At 40.8% G+C, this 22672-nt stretch overlaps 2 protein-coding genes across 2 annotated transcripts; both read left to right on the top strand.

The window, feature by feature from the left end:
* Positions 1-208: 208 nt before the first annotated feature.
* On the top strand, positions 209-9622 carry LOC124021873 (zinc finger protein 436-like). The gene is made up of 2 exons (XM_046337011.1): positions 209-816; positions 8359-9622. Exons 1-2 carry the CDS (start codon positions 444-446, stop codon positions 9036-9038), a joined length of 1053 nt encoding a protein of 350 aa, XP_046192967.1. The 5' UTR covers positions 209-443; the 3' UTR covers positions 9039-9622.
* A 5859-nt stretch (positions 9623-15481) lies between these two features.
* Positions 15482-20259, top strand: LOC124021872 (gastrula zinc finger protein XlCGF57.1-like). The gene is made up of 2 exons (XM_046337010.1): positions 15482-16000; positions 18888-20259. The coding sequence occupies exons 1-2, from the start codon at positions 15703-15705 to the stop codon at positions 19901-19903; spliced, it is 1314 nt and encodes a 437-aa protein (XP_046192966.1). The 5' UTR covers positions 15482-15702; the 3' UTR covers positions 19904-20259.
* The last annotated feature ends 2413 nt before the right edge of the window (positions 20260-22672 follow it).

Below are 22672 nucleotides of genomic sequence, written 5' to 3'. Positions count from 1 at the left end.
ATTCACTAATCGACACATGCTTTTCTTTACATGTCTCAATATAATAATATTATATAAATAAATGAATGAAAAATCTAATTAAGTGTCTCAAAATAAAATAAACATTTCCCTTGACTGTTACCCTCCCAGCCACCAGTTGGCGATGTGCCTGTTTCAGGGCAATGCTGCCGGTGTGACGTATAATCTAATGGACGGGACGCTTCTTCAAACAACAAAAGCGAGTTATTCACCTTCGTATCTTACTAGCCAACATCGACGATAAAATTGCAGATGTTTAAATGCTTTCGTTGTATATTAGCCACTGTGTTTTAAACACACTTGTCGTATCTCCTGGTTAGTTACCCAATTTAATATTTACGTTGTTGTCAGCTAGCTAGCTGGGTATATTAGCAGTGCTAGTCTTGTCACTAATGCTAACTAGCTAACTAACTAACATCCCAACCATGAACTCAGTAAACGACTCCCCACCTTCTAAAGAGGGGGTCTGCTGGACGGAGAAAGAAACTCTGGGGCTGAACATTGTCGTGAAAGAGGAGAAGGAAGAAGAGGATGTCACAGTAAAACAAGAAACAGAGGTTGAGGCTGTTACAGTGAAAGAAGAAGAGAAAGAGGTTAAATTGACAGAAGATGAAGACACGTTCAGAGTGAAAGAGGAGGAAGAGGAGGATGTTACAGTGAAAGAAGAGGAGGAAGAGAAAGAGGAGATGACTGCCACAGTGAAAGAAGAGGAAGACGTTTTTGGAATGAAGGAAGTGGGAGAGATTACTGTCACATTAGAAGAAGAAGAAGAGGAGACAGGAGATCTGATTAACAACAGTGAGTAATATCTTAAAAACAGGGCTACAAACTCTGCAGTTGTTGAACCGATATGTATTAATAGGAGTCTACTGGGTGGTATTAATAGGAGTCTACTGGGTGGTATTAATAGGAGTCTGCTGGATGATATTAATAGGAGTCTGCTGGATGGTATTAATAGGAGTCTACTGGATGGTATTAATAGGAGTCTGCTGGGTGGTATTAATAGGAGTCTACTGGATGGTATTAATAGGGTTAGGAGTCTACTGGATGGTATTAATAGGAGTCTACTTGATGGTATTAATAGGAGTCTACTGGATGGTATTAATAGGAGTCTACTGGATGGTATTAATAGGAGTCTACTGGATGGTATTAATAGGAGTCTACTGGATGGTATTAATAGGAGTCTACTGGATGGTATTAATAGGAGTCTACTGGATGGTATTAATAGGAGTCTACTGTATGTTATTAATAGGAGTCTACTGGATGGTATTAATAGGAGTCTACTGGATGGTATTAATAGGAGTCTACTGGATGGTATTAATAGGGTTAGGAGTCCACTGGATGGTATTAATAGGAGTCCACTGGATGGTATTAATAGGAGTCCACTGGATGGTATTAATAGGAGTCTACTGGATGGTATTAATAGGAGTCTACTGGATGGTATTAATAGGAGTCCACTGGATGGTATTAATAGGGTTAGGAGTCTACTGGATGGTATTAATAGGAGTCTACTGGATGGTATTAATAGGAGTCTGCTGGATGGTATTAATAGGAGTCTGCTGGATGGTATTAATAGGAGTCTACTGTATGGTATTAATAGGAGTCTACTGTATGATATTAATAGGAGTCTACTGTATGGTATTAATAGGAGTCTACTGGATGGTATTAATAGGAGTCTGCTGGATGGTATTAATAGGGTTAGGAGTCTATTGGATGGTATTAATAGGAGTCTACTGGATGGTATTAATAGGAGTCTACTGGATGGTATTAATAGGAGTCTACTGGATGGTATTAATAGGAGTCTACTGGATGGTATTAATAGGAGTCTACTGGATGGTATTAATAGGGTTAGGAGTCCACTGGATGGTATTAATAGGAGTCCACTGGGTGGTATTAATAGGAGTCTACTGGATGGTATTAATAGGAGTCTACTGGATGGTATTAATAGGAGTCTACTGGATGGTATTAATAGGAGTCCACTGGATGGTATTAATAGGGTTAGGAGTCTACTGGATGGTATTAATAGGAGTCTACTGGATGGTATTAATTGGAGTCTACTGGATGGTATTAATAGGAGTCTGCTGGATGGTATTAATAGGAGTCTGCTGGATGGTATTAATAGGAGTCTACTGTATGGTATTAATAGGAGACTACTGTATGATATTAATAGGAGTCTACTGTATGGTATTAATAGGAGTCTACTGGATGGTATTAATAGGAGTCTGCTGGATGGTATTAATAGGGTTAGGAGTCTATTGGATGGTATTAATAGGAGTCTACTGGATGGTATTAATAGGAGTCCACTGGATGTTATTAATAGGAGTCCACTGGATGGTATTAATAGGAGTCCACTGGATGGTATTAATAGGAGTCCACTGGATGGTATTAATAGGAGTCCACTGGATGGTATTAATAGGAGTCCACTGGATGGTATTAATAGGAGTCTACTGGATGGTATTAATAGGAGTCTGCTGGATGGTATTAATAGGAGTCTACTGGATGGTATTAATAGGAGTCTACTGGATGGTATTAATAGGAGTCTACTGTATGGTATTAATAGGAGTCTACTGGATGGTATTAATAGGAGTCTACTGGATGGTATTAATAGGAGTCTACTGGATGGTATTAATAGGAGTCTACTGGATGGTATTAATAGGAGTCTACTGTATGGTATTAATAGGAGTCTACTGGATGGTATTAATAGGAGTCTGCTGGATGGTATTAATAGGGTTAGGAGTCTATTGGATGGTATTAATAGGAGTCTACTGGATGGTATTAATAGGAGTCCACTGTATGTTATTAATAGGAGTCCACTGTATGTTATTAATAGGAGTCCACTGTATGTTATTAATAGGAGTCCACTGTATGTTATTAATAGGAGTCCACTGTATGTTATTAATAGGAGTCCACTGTATGTTATTAATAGGAGTCCACTGTATGTTATTAATAGGAGTCCACTGTATGTTATTAATAGGAGTCCACTGTATGTTATTAATAGGAGTCCACTGTATGTTATTAATAGGAGTCCACTGTATGGTATTAATAGGAGTCCACTGTATGGTATTAATAGGAGTCCACTGTATGGTATTAATAGGAGTCCACTGTATGGTATTAATAGGAGTCCACTGTATGGTATTAATAGGAGTCCACTGTATGGTATTAATAGGAGTCCACTGTATGGTATTAATAGGAGTCCACTGTATGGTATTAATAGGAGTCCACTGTATGGTATTAATAGGAGTCTACTGGATGGTATTAATAGGGTTAGGAGTCTACTGGATGGTATTAATAGGGTTAGGAGTCCACTGGATGGTATTAATAGGAGTCCACTGTATGGTATTAATAGGAGTCCACTGTATGGTATTAATAGGAGTCCACTGTATGTTATTAATAGGAGTCCACTGTATGTTATTAATAGGAGTCCACTGTATGTTATTAATAGGAGTCCACTGTATGTTATTAATAGGAGTCCACTGTATGGTATTAATAGGAGTCCACTGTATGGTATTAATAGGAGTCCACTGTATGGTATTAATAGGAGTCCACTGTATGGTATTAATAGGAGTCCACTGTATGGTATTAATAGGAGTCCACTGTATGGTATTAATAGGAGTCCACTGTATGGTATTAATAGGAGTCCACTGTATGGTATTAATAGGGTTAGGAGTCTACTGGATGGTATTAATAGGGTTAGGAGTCTACTGGATGGTATTAATAGGGTTAGGAGTCTACTGGATGGTATTAATAGGGTTAGGAGTCTACTGGATGGTATTAATAGGAGTCTACTGTATGGTATTAATAGGAGTCCACTGTATGTTATTAATAGGAGTCTACTGTATGTTATTAATAGGAGTCCACTGTATGTTATTAATAGGAGTCCACTGTATGTTATTAATAGGAGTCCACTGTATGTTATTAATAGGAGTCCACTGTATGTTATTAATAGGAGTCCACTGTATGTTATTAATAGGAGTCCACTGTACGTTATTAATAGGAGTCCACTGTACGGTATTAATAGGAGTCCACTGTAAGGTATTAATAGGAGTCCACTGTATGGTATTAATAGGAGTCCACTGTATGGTATTAATAGGAGTCCACTGTATGGTATTAATAGGAGTCCACTGTATGGTATTAATAGGAGTCCACTGTATGGTATTAATAGGAGTCCACTGTATGGTATTAATAGGAGTCCACTGTATGGTATTAATAGGAGTCCACCGTATGGTATTAATAGGAGTCCACTGTATGGTATTAATAGGAGTCCACTGTATGGTATTAATAGGAGTCTACTGTATGGTATTAATAGGGTTAGGAGTCTACTGGATGGTATTAATAGGGTTAGGAGTCTACTGGATGGTATTAATGGGAGTCCACTGTATGGTATTAATAGGAGTCCACTGTATGGTATTAATAGGAGTCCACTGTATGGTATTAATAGGAGTCTACTGTATGGTATTAATAGGGTTAGGAGTCTACTGGATGGTATTAATAGGGTTAGGAGTCTACTGGATGGTATTAATAGGAGTCTACTGGATGGTATTAATAGGAGTCTACTGGATGGTATTAATAGGAGTCTACTGGATGGTATTAATAGGGTTATTAGTCTACTGTATGTTATTAATAGGAGTCCACTGTATGTTATTAATAGGAGTCCACTGTATGTTATTAATAGGAGTCCACTGTATGTTATTAATAGGAGTCCACTGTATGGTATTAATAGGAGTCCACTGTATGGTATTAATAGGAGTCCACTGTATGGTATTAATAGGAGTCCACTGTATGGTATTAATAGGAGTCCACTGTATGGTATTAATAGGAGTCCACTGTATGGTATTAATAGGAGTCCACTGTATGGTATTAATAGGAGTCCACTGTATGGTATTAATAGGAGTCCACTGTATGGTATTAATAGGAGTCCACTGTATGGTATTAATAGGAGTCTACTGTATGGTATTAATAGGATTAGGAGTCTACTGGATGGTATTAATAGGGTTAGGAGTCTACTGGATGGTATTAATGGGAGTCCACTGTATGGTATTAATAGGGTTCGGAGTCTACTGGATGGTATTAATAGGAGTCTACTGGATGGTATTAATAGGAGTCTACTGGATGATATTAATAGGAGTCTACTGGATGGTATTAATAGGAGTCTACTGTATGGTATTAATAGGGTTATTAGTCTACTGTATGTTATTAATAGGAGTCCACTGTATGTTATTAATAGGAGTCCACTGTATGTTATTAATAGGAGTCCACTGTATGTTATTAATAGGAGTCCACTGTATGGTATTAATAGGAGTCTACTGTATGGTATTAATAGGGTTAGGAGTCTACTGGATGGTATTAATAGGGTTAGGAGTCTACTGGATGGTATTAATAGGAGTCTACTGGATGGTATTAATAGGAGTCTACTGGATGGTATTAATAGGAGTCTACTGGATGGTATTAATAGGGTTATTAGTCTACTGTATGTTATTAATAGGAGTCCACTGTATGTTATTAATAGGAGTCCACTGTATGTTATTAATAGGAGTCCACTGTATGTTATTAATAGGAGTCCACTGTATGGTATTAATAGGAGTCCACTGTATGGTATTAATAGGAGTCCACTGTATGGTATTAATAGGAGTCCACTGTATGGTATTAATAGGGGTCCACTGTATGGTATTAATAGGAGTCCACTGTATGGTATTAATAGGAGTCCACTGTATGGTATTAATAGGGTTAGGAGTCTACTGGATGGTATTAATAGGGTTCGGAGTCTACTGGATGGTATTAATAGGAGTCTACTGGATGGTATTAATAGGAGTCTACTGGATGATATTAATAGGAGTCTACTGGATGGTATTAATAGGAGTCTACTGTATGGTATTAATAGGGTTATTAGTCTACTGTATGTTATTAATAGGAGTCCACTGTATGTTATTAATAGGAGTCCACTGTATGTTATTAATAGGAGTCCACTGTATGTTATTAATAGGAGTCCACTGTATGGTATTAATAGGAGTCTACTGTATGGTATTAATTGGGACTATTAGTCTACTGTATGTTATTAATAGGAGTCCACTGTATGTTATTAATAGGAGTCCACTGTATGTTATTAATAGGAGTCCACTGTATGTTATTAATAGGAGTCTACTGGATGGTATTAATAGGAGTCTACTGGATGGTATTAATAGGAGTCTACTGGATGGTATTAATAGGAGTCTACTGGATGGTATTAATAGGAGTCTACTGGATGGTATTAATAGGAATCTACTGGATGATATTAATAGGAGTCTACTGGGTGGTATTAATAGGAGTCTACTGGATGGTATTAATAGGAGTCTACTGGAAGGTATTAATAGGAGTCTACTGGATGGTATTAATAGGAGTCTACTGGATGGTATTAATAGGAGTCTACTGGATGGTATTAATAGGGTTAGGAGTCTACTGTATGGTATTAATAGGGTTAGGAGTCTACTGGATGGTATTAATAGGAGTCTACTGGATGGTATTAATAGGAGTCTACTGCAGGCCACACCTGCACACCTGCACAGGATCGGTACATCCGAACATCACACCTTCGGGACAGGTACAAGATGGCAACAACACCTGCCCGAGTTACACCAGGAACACGCAATCCCTCCATCAGTGCTCAGACTGTCCTCAATAGGCTGAGAGAGGCTGGACTGAGGTCTTGTCGGCCTGTTGTTAGGCAGGCCCTAACTAGACATCACCGGTAACAACATCGCCTATGGGCACAAACCCACCGTCGCTGGACCAAACAGGACAGGCTCTTCGCTAACGAGTCGCAGTTTTGTCTCTTCAGGGGTGATGGTCGGATTTGCGTTTATCGTTGAAGGAAGAGCATTACACTGAGGCCTGTACTCTAGTACGGGATCGATTTGGAGGTGGTGGGGCCGTCGTGGTCTGGTGCGGTGTATCACAGCATCATCAGAATGAGCTTGTTGTCATTGCAGACAATCTCAACGCTGTGCTTTACAGGGAAGACATCCTCCTCCCTCATGTGGTACCCTTCCTGCAGGCTCATCCTGACATGACAATGCCACCAGCCATACTGCTCGTTCTGTGCATGATTTCCTGTAAGACAGGAATGTCAGTGTTCTGCCATGGCCAGCGAAGAGCCCAGATCTCAATCCCATTGTACACGTCTGGGACCTGTTGGATTGGAGGGTGAGGGCTAGGGCCATTTCCCCCAGAAATGTCCGGGAACTTGCAGGTGCCTTGGTGGAAGAGTGTGGTATCATCTCACAGCAAGAACTGGCAATTCCGGTGCAGTCCATGAGGAGGAGATGCACTGTAGTACTTAATGCAGCTGGTGGCCAAACCAGATACTGACTGTTACTTTTGATTTTAACCCCCCTTTGTTCAGGGACACATTATTCCATTTCTGTTAGTCACATCTGTGGAACTTGTTCAGTTTATGTCTCAGTTGATGAATCTTGTTAGGTTCATAAAAATATTTACACGTTAAGTTTGCTGAAAATAAACACAGTTGCTGAGTTTAGGAGTATGATTTTCATGGGACAATTTTGCAATAACTTCTTCCACATGGGTACAGTTGACAGGGAAGATGTAAGAGGGGCAGGATGTTTATGAGGGGGAATGCAGAAGCAGAAGGAAGGGTGCAACATAAATCAGGGCACTGACAACAACAAAAGGAATATACACTGACATCAGTCATGGAACCATTCAGATTCTGGAACCATTCAGATTCTGGAACCATTCAGATTCTGGAACCATTCAGATTCTGGAACCATTCAGATTCTGGAACGTTCATTACAAAATTTTAAAAAATCTACTAATACGATTTCTTTCTGATATCAAAATGGCTGTAATTATCCTGGCTGGGCTGTGGGACAGTGGATGTGTAGGAATGATTTAAATGGAACTGGTAACAGCCATTACCCGGGTAGTATTGTGAATAACTAATGGCTATTAACCAATCGGCATCCAGGATCCAAATGTAAAGTTGAATAATGAGGGATCTAGTTATCAAATCAGATTTTATTTGTCACATCTGCCGAATACAACAGGAACACCACAAGGCCTTAAACAACAATGCAGTTTTCAGAAAAATAGGAGTTGAGTAACAAATTGATGAATAAAAATAACAAAAACATTTAAGAGCAGCAGTAGACTGCTGTGTGCAGAAACATTATGTTACAAATAACGTGAAAGAACACACACAATAACACAATTGGTTAAGAGCCTGTAAAACGCAGCCATCTCCTCCTGCGCCACTATATTTTACATGAGGGCAATGGATTAAACCTCATAGGAAGAGCAGATTTCATTCAGGTCTCTCTGTTTAACTAAATACTCTGTATTTGGCAGGAGAAAGACCAGACTCTCACTCTGACAGACGGAAGAAGAGTCCTTCAGGGGAACCAGACCCAGAGACGCCCAAACCAGGGAGACGACACCACTGCTCCCAGTGTAATTTGAGTTATAAGTTTTTATGGAAACTGAAACAGCATGAGAGGACACACATAGGGGAGAAGCCACACCACTGCTCCCAGTGTGGAAAGAGTTTTACCCTGTTAGGGAACCTGAAAAAGCATAAAGGAATACACACAGGAGAAAAGCCTTTCCAATGTTCCCAGTGTGGAAAGAGATTTTCACGATCACAGGAACTAAAATCACATGAGATGAAACACACAGGGGATAAACCACACCACTGCTCCCAGTGTGGAAAGAGTTTTACCCAGTTAGGGACCCTGAACAAACATAAGAGAATACACACAGGAGAAAAGCCTTACCACTGCTCCCAGTGTGGAAAGAGTTTTATACAGTTAGGGAACCTGAACAACCATAATATAATACACACAGAAGAAAAGCCTTTCCAATGTTTCTACTGTGGAAAGAGATTTTCAAGATCACAGGACCTAAAATCACATGAGATGATACACACAGGGGAGAAGCCACACCACTGCTCCCATTGTGGAAAGAGTTTTACCCAGTTGGGAAGCCTGAACAAACATAAGAAGAGAATACACTCTGGAGAGAAATCTTAACATACTTTCCCAGTCAGAGGACCTGTAATCACATGACAGAATAGAGAGGCTGTCTTCTGACTTGTGTTTTTGAGGTAGTTTTTTAAATTAAATGTTGATATAAAAAAATATGTTTTGGATATTTTAAAATTACAATTATTAAATAGATTAGTAGAATGTGCATTTCTTGATTTTTAACCTAGAATTGTTATGAATTTTAGTTGTTGTGTTTCATTGAGTTAATGTGTATACTAGTCTTCACGCTAAAAGTTTATGAACATAACCTAGAAATATTATGATTTTAGTTGTTGTGTTTCATTGAGTTAATGTCTATACTAGTCTTCACGCTAAAAGTTTATGAACATAACCTAGAAATATTATGATTTTAGTTGTTGTGTTTCATTGAGTTAATGTCTATACTAGTCTTCACGCTAAAAGTTTATGAACATAACCTAGAAATATTATGATTTTAGTTGTTGTGTTTCATTGAGTTAATGTCTATACTAGTCTTCACGCTAAAAGTTTATGAACATAACCTAGAAATATTATGATTTTAGTTGTTGTGTTTCATTGAGTTAATGTCTATACTAGTCTTCACGCTAAAAGTTTATCAACATAACCAGAAATATTATGATTTTAGTTGTTGTGTTTCATTGAGTTAAAAACACAGGTGCTGATTTGATTAATGGAACATATTGTTGTCTGAATTAACACTCACTTCCTCATGAATGTTCCCATCAGTAGTATTCCACCATGTCAGAGAAAACACAGGTGCTGATTTGATTAATGGAACATATTGTTGTCTGAAGAACACTCACTTCCTCATGAATGTTCCCATGAGTAGTATTCCACCATGTCAGAGAAAACACAGGTGCTGATTTGATTAATGGAGCATATTGTTGTCTGAATATAAATATAATGTGGAAGGGCACTAGTGAACATTCATTATATACATCTGTGTATTGTTACATTATACATTATAGACATTATTATTATTATTATTATAGACCTTGGTGCTTTTAAAACTTTTTATTATATATGTTTGTTTGACTGAATGAACCAGAAATTGCATAATGTGCAGATGTGTAGTAGATGTTAAGTTTGTTTTCAAATCTAACTCATTAAAAATGTTCACTAATCAATCAACACATGCTTCTCTTTATACAGCTCACTGCTTCTTGACAGACTACTCACTTAACCCGGAAGCCAGCAACACCTTTGTGTCTTAGGAAACACCGTACACAGCAACTAAAATCACATGAGAGGACACACACAGTGGGAGAAACCATACCACTGCTTCCAGTGTGAAAATAGTTTTACTGCAGTTCGGGAGCCTGAACAATCATAATATAATACACACAGGAGAAATGCCTTACCCCTGTGTCCCGGTACCCTCTATGTGGAGGCTATATACAGGGGGTACCGGGACAGAGTCAATGTGGAGGCTATATACAGGGGGTACCGGGACAGAGTCAATGTGGAGGCTATATACAGGGGGTACCGGGACAGAGTCAATGTGTAGACTATATACAGGGGGTACCGGGACAGAGTCAATGTGTAGACTATATACAGGGGCAGGCAATGTGCAGGGGTACCGGTTAGTTGAGGTAATTGAGGTCATATGTACATGTAGGTAGAGTTATTAAAGTGACAATGCATCGATAATAACAGAGTTGCAGCAGTGTAAAAGGGGGCCAATGCAAATAGTCTGGGTAGCCATTTGATTAGATGTTCAGGAGTCTTATGGCTTGAGGGTAGAAACTGTTTAAAAGCCTCTTGGACCTAGACTTGCCGCTCCGGTACTGCTTGCTGTGCGGTTGCAGAGAGAGCAGTCTATGACTCGGGTGGCTGGAGTCTTTGACAATTTTTAGGGCCTTCCCCTGACACCGCCTGGTATATAAGTCCTGGATGGCAGGAAGCTTGGCCCCAGTGATGTACTGCGCCGTACGCACTACCCTCTGTAGTGCCTTGCAGTTGGAGGTCGAGCAGTTGCCATACCAGGCAGTGATGCAACCAGTAAGGATGCTCAATGGTACAGTTGTAGAACTGAGGATCTGAGGACCCATGACAAATCTTTTCAGTCTCCTGAGGGGGAATAGGTTTTGTTGTGCCCTCTGTTAGTGTGTTGGTGATGTGGACGCCAAGGAATCTGAAGCTCTCAACCTGCTCCACTAAATCCCCGTCGATGAGAATGGGGGTGTGTTCGGTCCTGTTTTTCCTGTAGTCCACAATCATCTCCTTTGTCTTGATCATGTTAAGGGAGAGGTTGTTATCCTTGCACCACACCGTCAGGTCTCTGATCCCCTCCCTATAGGCTGTCTCGTCGTTATCGATGATCAGGCCTAACACTGTTGTGTCATCGGCAAACTTAATGATGGGTGGAGTTGTGCCTGGCCGCGTAGTCATGAGTGAACAGGTAGTACAGGAGAGCCACACCCCTGATGGGCACCCATTTGAGGATCAGCGTGGAGGATGTGTTGTTACCTACCCTTACCACCTGGGGGAGGCCCGTCAGGAAGTCCAGGATCCAGTTGCAGAGGGGGGTGTTTAGTCCCAGGGTCCTTAGCTTATTGATGAGCTTTGAGGGTACTATGGTTTTGAATGCTGAGCTGCAGTCAATGAATAGAATTCTCACATAGGTGTTCCTTTTGTCCAGGTGGGAAAGGGCAGTGTGGAGTGCAATAGAGATTGCATGGGGCGGTATGCAAATTGGAGTGGGTCCAGGGTTTCTGGGATTATGGTGTTGATGTGAGCCATGACCAGCCTTTCAAAGCACTTCATGGCAACAGACTTGAGTGCTACGGGTCTGTAGTCATTTAGGAAGGTTACCTTAGTGCTCTTGGGCACAGGGACTATGGTGGTCTGCTTGAAACATGTTGGTATTACAGACTCAGTCAGGGACTGGTTGAAAATTTCAGTGAAGACACTTGCCAGTTGGTCAGCGTATGCTTAGTGTACACGTCCTGGTAACACGTCTAGCCCTGCAGCTCTGTGAATGTTGCCCTGTTAAAAAGTCTTACTCACATCGGCTGCGGAAAGCAGAATCACACAGTCATCTGGAACAGCTGATGCTCTCATGCATGTTTCAGTGTTGTTTGCCTCGAAGCGAACATATAAGTTATTTAGCTCATCTGGTAGGCTCGTGCCACTGGGCAGCTCTCTGCTGTGCTTCTCTTTGTGGTCTGTGATAGTTTGCAAGCCCTGCCACATCCGACGAGCATCGCAGCAGGTATAATACGATTTGATCTTAGTCCTATATTGATGCTTTGCCTGTTTGATGGTTCGTCAGAGAGCATAACAAGATTTTTTATAAGCTTCTGGGTTAGAAGTCCCGCACCTTGAAAGCGGCACCTCAGTGCGAATGTTGCCTGTAATCCATGGCTTCTGGTTGGGGTATGTACGTACAGTCACTGTGGGGACGACGTCATCCATGCACATTGATGAAGCCAGTGACTGATGTGGTGTACTCCTCAATGCCATCAGAAGAATTTTGGAACATATTCCAGTCTGTGCTAGCAAAACAGTCCTGTAGCTTAGCATCTGCTTCAGAAGCATCTTTCTTATTGGTCGAGTCACTGGTGCTTCCTGACTAGAGTCCCCCCCTCTGGTTCCACATTTTACATGCTGGTAGAAATTAGGTAAAACGGTTTGAGTTTCCCTGCATTAAAGTCCCCGGCCACTAGGAGCGCCGCCTCTGGATGAGCGGTTTCCTGTTTGCTTATGGCCGTATACAGTTCATTGAGTGCGGTCTTAGTGCCAGCATCGGTTTGCGGTGGTAAATAGTTAGCTACGAAGAATATAGATTAAAACTCTCTAGGTAGATAGTGGAGTCTACAGCTTATCATGAGATACTTTACCTCAGGCGAGCAAACCTTGAGACTTCCTTCGATATTGTGCACCCAGCTGTTGTTTACAAATATACACAGATCGCCACCCCTTGTCTTAATTAAGTTAAAGAGGCTGCTGTTTTATCCTGCCGATACAGTGTATCCCGCCAGCTGTATGTTATTCATGTTCGTCTGACTTGCCTGGTTAAATAAAGGTTAAAAAAAGCTGTATGTTAATTAATAGAGGCTGCTGTTCTATCCTGCCGATACAGTGTATCCCGCCAGCTGTATGTTATTCATGTCGTCGTTCAGTCAGGACTCTGTGAAACATAAGATATTACAGTTTTTAATATCCTGTTGGTAGGACATTGATTATATACATAAACATCTATGTACTTACAGAAATGAGCTCTTCTTCTTCAGTGGGTGAAAGAATGGATGGCTGGAAGGTGGACAACACAACGTGTCAGTCAGAACATCATGGAGAGGTCTCTTCTGAGTGGGTGAAAGAATGGATGGCTGGAATGTGGACAACACAACGTGTCAGTCAGAACATCATGGAGGGCTCTTCTGAGTGGGTGAAAGAATGGATGGCTGGAATGTGGACAACACAACATGCCAGTCAGAACATCATGGAGAGGGTATTTTTCCAGGTTAGAACAGTAACTGGAATGCATGCACTTGTAAACAATTGGCTTCCACACACCTCATTGGTTAATATTCACTGTCGTAGAAACATCTGTTGGGTTGGTAGAATGTGGAAAGAAGTGCTGAGTAGGTCCAAACTGCTCCTACACGGTGTAACAGTACTGAGTAGGTCCAAACTGCTCCTACACGGTGTAACAGTACTGAGTAGGTCCAAACTGCTCCTACACGGTGTAACAGTACTGAGTAGGTCCAAACTGCTCCTACACGGTGTAACAGTACTGAGTAGGTCCAAACTGCTCCTACACGGTGTAACAGTACTGAGTAGGTCCAAACTGCTCCTACACGGTGTAACAGTACTGAGTAGGTCCAAACTGCTCCTACACGGTGTAACAGTACTGAGTAGGTCTAAACTGCTCCTACACGGTGTAACAGTACTGAGTAGGTCCAAACTGCTCCTACACGGTGTAACAGTACTGAGTAGGTCCAAACTGCTCCTACACGGTGTACCAGTACTGAGTAGGTCCAAACTGCTCCTACACGGTGTACAGTACTGAGTAGGTCCAAACTGCTCCTACACGGTGTAACAGTACTGAGTAGGTCCAAACTGCTCCTACACGGTGTACCAGTACTGAGTAGGTCCAAACTGCTCCTACACGGTGTAACAGTACTGAGTAGGTCCAAACTGCTCCTACACGGTGTACCAGTACTGAGTAGGTCCAAACTGCTCCTACACGGTGTACCAGTACTGAGTAGGTCCAAACTGCTCCTACACGGTGTAACAGTACTGAGTAGGTCCAAACTGCTCCTACACGGTGTAACAGTACTGAGTAGGTCCAAACTGCTCCTACACGGTGTACCAGTACTGAGCTGTATTCAGTATGGAAAAGTACTAGAACATCCAATTAAATATGAACGGTGATGTACTGAGCGACTAGTTGAAAAACAGGGAGGGAGTTGTGGGTTCAAAATGGACCACTGCCTTTAAACTGCATTACTCATTACCCAGAGAAAACTAACCAATGAGGTGGGTCCTTCCACATTCTACCAACCCAATAGATGTTTCTACTACAGTGAATATTAACCAATGAGGTGGGTCGTTCCACATTCTACCAACCCAATAGATGTTTCTACTACAGTGAATATTAACCAATGAGGTGGGTCCTTCCACATTCTACCAACCCAATAGATGTTTCTACTACAGTGAATATTAACCAATGAGGTGGGTCGTTCCACATTCTACCAACCCAATAGATGTTTCTACTACAGTGAATATTAACCAATGAGGTGGGTCGTTCCACATTCTACCAACCCAATAGATGTTTCTACTACAGTGAATATTAACCAATGAGGTGGGTCGTTCCACATTCTACCAACCCAATAGATGTTTCTACTACAGTGAATATTAACCAATGAGGTGGGTCGTTCCACATTCTACCAACCCAATAGATGTTTCTACTACAGTGAATATTAACCAATGAGGTGGGTCGTTCCACATTCTACCAACCCAATAGATGTTTCTACTACAGTGAATATTAACCAATGAGGTGGGTCGTTCCACATTCTACCAACCCAATAGATGTTTCTACTACAGTGAATATTAACCAATGAGGTGGGTCGTTCCACATTCTACCAACCCAATAGATGTTTCTACTACAGTGAATATTAACCAATGAGGTGGGTCGTTCCACATTCTACCAACCCAATAGATGTTTCTACTACAGTGAATATTAACCAATGAGGTGGGTCGTTCCACATTCTACCAACCCAATAGATGTTTCTACTACAGTGAATATTAACCAATGAGGTGGGTCGTTCCACATTCTACCAACCCAACAGATGTTTCTACAGTGAGTATTAACCAAAATGGAAATGTCCCTTGACTGTTACCCTCCCAGCCACCAGGTGGCGATGTGCCTGTTTCAGGGCAATGCTGCCGGTGTGACGTATAATCTAATGGACGGGACGCTTCTTCAAACAACAAAAGCGAGTTATTCACCTCCGTATCTTACTAGCCAACATCGACGATACAATTGCAGATCTTTAAATGCTTTCGTTGAATTTTAGCCACTGTGTTTTAAACACACTTGTCGTATCTCCTGGTTAGTTACCCAATTTAATATCTACGTTGTTGTTAGCTAACTGGCTGGGTAAATTAGCAGTGCAAGTCTTGTCACTAATGCTAACTAGCTATCTAGCTAACATCCCAGACCATGAGTTCACTAAACGACTCCCCCCCTTCTAAAGAGGAGGTCTGCTGGACGGAGAAAGAAACTCTGGGGCTGAACATTGTCGTGAAAGAGGAGAAGGAAGAAGAGGATGTCACAGTAAAACAAGAAACAGAGGTTGAGGCTGTTACAGTGAAAGAAGAAGAGAAAGACGCGTTCAGAGTGAAAGAGGAGGAGGATGTTACAGTAAAAGGAGAGGAGAAAGAGGAGGATGCCGTTTTTGGATTGGGGGAGGTGACTGTCACATTGGAAGAAGAGGAGAAAGGAGATCTGATTAACAACAGTGAGTAATATCTTAAATACAGGGAAGACGAGACGAGGAAGGATAATTTTTATCTAATTTTGATCTGGATGAAATGTAATAAAAATAATAATTACAGGTTATTTAAAATCCGATGGAGTTAGTTTTGTGCCAACAGAAATAAGGGGTTAAATGTGTGCCCAAAAAAAACAAAAAATATTTCCTGATCTTTTATCAAATCAAATGTATTTATATAGCCCTTCATACATCAGCTGATATCTCAAAGTGCTAGATCTAGGACAGACACTTCAAAACCTTATTAATCAACATTTTGACTGTCATTTTTGCCAATCATGAGTGTGTTGTTAAAATGCGTTTCTATGGGCTATAGTAGTAAAGGACAAATAAAATATTTTATCAAATGTTTAAATATTTTTTTTGGGGGGGGGCCTAAAGGGATCCTACAATTCTAATAGCTAAATGATCAATGGCATCACCATTAAAACACTTCCATATGTTAGCTCAGTCTAAAAAATACCAACATTTCCAATGTTGGAAATGATGGAAAATTGATAATTTCTGTCAAACAGTTACACTGTTTCTTTTCTTAACCTTTTGTAACACAAGTTACTGTTTTAAATGACCCAAGATAAACAGATATTAAAACATTTGTACACAGTTTTTTTGTCAAATTTACTTTTTTACAAATATGTTTTCCATGTTTTGAACAGTCATTTAGATACATTTCATCCATTCCATGTTTTTCATTCAAAAGTTGTGAGTGTCTGTGATTGGCTGAGAAATTAGCATTTTTGCTAATCTGACGACCTAAAATAGCCACTGGTAGCAATGGAACGCTGTGGGCTCTGGAACTCAACTCCGTTATAGACAATGGAACGCTGTGGACTCTGGAACTCAACTCCGTTATAGACAATGGAACGCTGTGGGCTCTGGAACTCAACTCCGTTATAGACAATGGAACGCTGTGGACTCTGGAACTCAACTCCGTTATAGACAATGGAACGCTGTGGACTCTGGAACTCAACTCCGTTATAGACAATGGAACGCTGTGGACTCTGGAACTCAACTCCGTTATAGACAATGGAACGCTGTGGACTCTGGAACTCAACTCCGTTATAGACAATGGAACGCTGTGGACTCTGGAACTCAACTCCGTTATAGACAATGGAACTTCTGGAACTCAACTCCGTTATAGACAATGGAACGCTGTGGACTCTGGAACTCAACTCCGTTATAGACAATGGAATTCTGTGGACTCTGGAACTCAACTCCGTTATAGACAATTCTATGGACTCTGGAACTCAACTCCGTTATAGACCATTAACGCCCTGGAACTTAACCCCGTTATATACCATTCTAGCCTGGAACTCATCTTAACCCCTTATCTGCCATTCTAACCCCTTATGTACCATTCTAGACTCTGGAACTTAACCCGTTATAGACTATGGAACCATTCTACTCCCCTTATGTACCATTCTATGGACCCCAACTTAACCCTTATGTACCATTCTAGCCCATTCAACTTAACCCGTTATCTACCATTCTAGCCCCATCTTAACCCTTATGTACCATTCTAGCCCCATCTTAACCCTTATGTACCATTCTAGACCCATCTTAACCCCTTATGTACCATTCTAGCCCCATCTTAACCCCCTATCTACCATTCTAGCCCCATCTTAACCCTTATGTACCATTCTAGCCCCATCTTAACCCCTTATGTACCATTCTAACCCCATCTTAACCCCCTATGTACCATTCTAGCCCCATCTTAACCCCTTATGTACCATTCTAACCCCATCTTAACCCCCTATGTACCATTCTATCCCCTTATGTACCATTCTATCCCCACCTTAACCCTTATGTACCATTCTAGCCCCATCTTAACCCTTATGTACCATTCTAGCCCTATCTTAACCCTTATGTACCATTCTAGACCCATCTTAACCCATTATGTACCATTATAGCCCCATCTTAACCCTTATCTACCATTCTAGACCCATCTTAACCCCTTATGTACCGTTTTAGCCCCATCTTAACCCAGTATGTACCATTCTAGCCCCATCTTAACCCTGTATGTACCATTCTAGCCCCATCTTAACCCCTATGTACCATTATAACCTCATATTAACCCCATTTGTACCATTATAGCCCCATATTAACCCCTTATGTACCAGTCTAGCCCCATCTTAACCCCTTATCTACCATTCTAGCCCCATCTTAGCCCCTTATGTACCATTCTAGCCCATCTTAGCCCCTTATGTACCATTCTTACCCCATCTTAACTTAACCCTTTATGTACCAGTCTAGCCCCATATTAACCCTTATGTAACATTCTAGTAGCCAGCCAACAATTGGCCACTAGATTGTACAATATGCATTTTTCCAGTGGAGATGAGTTGATATATTTCCTGGCTGGGCTGTGGGACAGTGGATGTGTAGGAATGATTTAAATGGAACTGGTAACAGCCATTACCCGGGTAGTATTGTGAATAACTAATGGCTATTAACCAATCGGCATCCGGGATCCAAATGTAAAGTTGAATAATGAGGGATCTAGTCATCAAATCAGATTTTATTTGTCACATGTACCGAATACAACAGGAACACAACCAGCCCTTAACCAACAATGCAGTTTTAAGAAAAATAAGTGTTAAGTAGCAAATAGATGAATAAAAACAAATAATGAAAGAGCAGCAGTAGACTGTGGCAGAAACATTATGTACAAACTAAGTTACAAATAACGTGAAAGAACACACACATCTACACAATTGGTTAAGAGCCTGTAAAACGCAGCCATCTCCTCCTGCGCCACTATATTTTACATCAGGGTAATGGATTAAACCTCATAGGAAGAGCAGGAGATTTCATTCAGGTCTCTCTGTTTAACTAAATACTCTGTCTTTGGCAGGAGAGAGACCAGACTCTCACTCTGACAGACGGAAGAAGAGTCCTTCAGGGGAACCAGACCCAGAGACGCCCAAACCAGTGAGACGACACCACTGCTCCCAGTGTAATTTGAGTTTTAAGTGGTTATGGAAACTGAAACAGCATGAGAGGACACACACAGGGGAGATACCACACCACTGCTCTCAGTGTGGAAAGAGTTTTACCCTGTTAGGGAACCTGAAAAAGCATAAAGGAATACACACAGGAGAAAAGCATTTCCAATGTTCCCAGTGTGGAAAGAGATTTTCACGATCACAGCACCTAAAATCACACGAGAGAACACACACAGGGGAGAAGCCACACCACTGCTCCCAGTGTGGAAAGAGATTTACCCAGTTGGGGAGCCTGAAAAAGCATAAAGGAATACACACAGGAGAAAAACCTTTCCAATGTTCCCAGTGTGGAAAGAGATTTTCAGGATTGCATCACCTAAAATCACATGAGAGGACACACACAGGGGAGAAGCCACACCATTGTGCCCTGTGTGGAAAGGATTTTACCCAGTTAGGGAACCTAAAAAAACATCAGATGAAACACACAGGAGAAAAGCCTTTCCAATGTTCCCATTGTGGGAAAAGATTTTCACGATCACAGGAACTAAAATCACATGAGATGACACACACAGGGGAGAAACCACACCACTGCTCCCAGTGTGGGAAAAGTTTTACCCAGTTAGGGAGCCTGAACAAACATAAGAGAATACACTCAGGAGAAAAGCCTTACCACTGCTCCCAGTGTGGAAAGAGTTTTACCCAGTTGGGGAACCTGAACAACCATAATATAATACACACAGAAGAAAAGCCGTTCCAATGTTCCCACTGTGGAAAGAGATTTTCACGATCACAGGACCTAAAATCACATGAAAGGACACACACGGGGGAGAAACCACACCACTGCACCCATTGTGGAATGCGTTTTACACAGTTAGGAAGCCTGAACAAACATAAGAAGAGAATACACTCTGGAGAGAAATCTTAACATACTTTCCCGGACAGAGGACCTGAAATCACATGACAGAATAGAGGCTGTCTTCTGACATATGTTTTAGTTTTTTATTAAATGTTGATATGCAAAATATGATTTGGATATTTTAAAATTACAATTATTAAACAGATTAGTAGAATGTGCATTTCTTGATTTTAACCTAGAAATGTTATGAATTTAGTAAAAAGCATTTTATCAAAGCAACATATCTTTTAATATAAATCTGAATATCTAGTGAATGTTCATTATATACATCTACATGATGTATTGTTACACCGTGTAGGAGCAGTATAGACCTAGTCTGTTCATTATATACATGATGTATTGTTACACCATGTAGGAGCAGTATAGACCTAGTCTGTTCATTATATACATCTACATGATGTATTGTTACACCATGTAGGAGCAGTATAGACCTAGTCTGTTCATTATATACATCTACATGATGTATTGTTATACCATGTAGGAGCAGTATAGACCTAGTCTGTTCATTATATACATCTCCATGATGTATTGTTACACCATGTAGGAGCAGTATAGACCTAGTCTGTTCATTATATACATCTACATGATGTATTGTTACACCATGTAGGAGCAGTATGGACCTAGTCTGTTCATTATATACATCTACATGATGTATTGTTACACCATGTAGGAGCAGTATAGACCGAGTCTGTTCACTATATACATCTGTGTATTGTTACATGTAGGAGCAGTAGAGATCTAGATGCTTATTTTTAAATATTTTGATATTTTCTGTTTATTTGACTGAATTAATCAGAAATGGCCTAAATACAGATGTTTAGTAGAAGTAAAGTTTGTTTTCAATTGTAACTCATAAAAATGTTTCACTAATCAATCAACACATGCTTCTCCTTATTCATCTCAATATAATATTGTTAGCTTCCATTGGTTCCCATATCCAAAAGTGTTCCATTATCCAAAAGTGTTCCATTGGTTCCATTATCCAAAAGTGTTCCATTATCCAAAAGAGTTCCATTATCCAAAAGAGTTCCATTATCCAAAATGGTTCCATTATCCAAAAGTGTTCCATTGGTTCCATTATCCAAAGTGGTTCCATTGGTTCCATTATCTGAAAGTGTTCCATTATCCAAAAGTGTTCCATTATCCAAAAGTGTTCCATTATCCAAAATGGTTCCATTATCCGTAAGTGTCCCATTATCCAAAAGTGTTCCATTGGTTCCATTATCCAAAAGTGTTCCATTGGTTCCATTATCCAAAAGTGTTCCATTATCCAAAAGTGTTCCATTATCCAAAATGGTTCCATTGGTTCCATTATCCAAAAGTGTTCCATTATCCAAAATGGTTCCATTGGTTCCATTATCTGAAAGTGTACCATTATCCAAAAGTGTTCCATTATCCAAAAGTGTTCCATTATCCAAAAGTGTTCCATTATCCAAAAGTGTTCCATTATCCAAAAGTGTTCCATTATCCAAAAGTGTTCCATTATCCAAAAAATGGTTCCATTATCCAAAAGTGTTCCATTATCCAAAAGTGTTCCATTGGTTCCATTTTCAAAAGGGTTCCATTGGTTCCATTATCCAAAAGTTGAGAAGAATATATCCAGAATATATCCAGAATATGTCAAGTATTTATAAGTATTTGACATGAACAATACACTACCGTTCAAAAGTTTGGGGTCAGTTAGAAATGTCCTTGTTTTTGAAAGAGAAGCAAAACAAATGTGTCCATAACAACCCACATCGACGGGACAACAGTGGAGAAGGTGAAAGGTTTTAAGTTCCTCTGTGTTCATATCACCGACAAACTGAAATGGTCCACCCACACAGACCGTGCGGTGAAGAGGGTGCAACAGTGGCTCTTCAAACTCGGAAGGCGAAAAAAATGTGGCTTGTCACCGAAACCCCTCACTAGCTTTTACAGGTGCACATTTGAGAGCATCCTGTCGGGCTGTATCACCGCCTGGTACGGCAACTGCACAGCCCACAACCACAATGCTCTCCAGAGGGTGGTGCGGTCTGCACAACGCATCACCGGGGGCAAACTACCTGCCCTACAGGACACCTACAGCACCCGATGTCACAGGAAAGGAAAAGAGATCATCAAGGACATTAAAACCACTTGAGCCACTGCCTGTTCACCCCGCTTCCATCCAGAAGACGAGGTCAGTACAGGTGCATCAAAGCTGGGACAGAGAGATTGAAAAACAGCTTCTACCTACAGACTTGATATCATTGGCCACTATAATAAATGGAACACTAGTCACTTTAATAATGCCACTTTAAGAATGTTTACGTATCTACGCATTACTCACCTTAAATGTATATAATGTATACTGTATCGAGAGCAGCACCAGCTGAGGGCACGACAAAACCTTTTCCCCCTCAGGAGACTGAAAAGATTTGGCATGGGTCCCCAGATCCTCAAAAAGTTCTACAGCTGCACCATCGAGAGCATCCTGACCGGTTGCATCAAAGGTAGAGTATGGTGGGGCCAGGCTTCCTGACATCCAGGACCTGTATAATAGGCGGTGTTAGTCTCTGACTGGACTCTTTGGGCCTTCCTCTAAGACACTACAGAGGGTAGAGCATATGGTGGGGCCAGGCTTCCTGACATCCAGGACCTCTATAATAGGTGGTGTTAGAGGAAGGCCCAAAGAGTCCAGTCAGAGACTAAGACACTACAGAGGGTAGAGCGTATGGTGGGGCCAGGCTTCCTGCCATCCAGGACCTGTATAATAGGTGGTGTCAGAGACTAAGACACTACAGAGGGTAGAGCATA

The sequence above is a fragment of the Oncorhynchus gorbuscha genome, unplaced genomic scaffold (genome assembly GCF_021184085.1).
Source record: "Oncorhynchus gorbuscha isolate QuinsamMale2020 ecotype Even-year unplaced genomic scaffold, OgorEven_v1.0 Un_scaffold_1238, whole genome shotgun sequence".
Taxonomy (NCBI): Eukaryota; Metazoa; Chordata; class Actinopteri; order Salmoniformes; family Salmonidae; genus Oncorhynchus; species Oncorhynchus gorbuscha.
The sequence above is the reverse complement of the archived record's forward strand: the minus strand, read 5'-3'. Positions and strand labels throughout refer to the sequence as shown.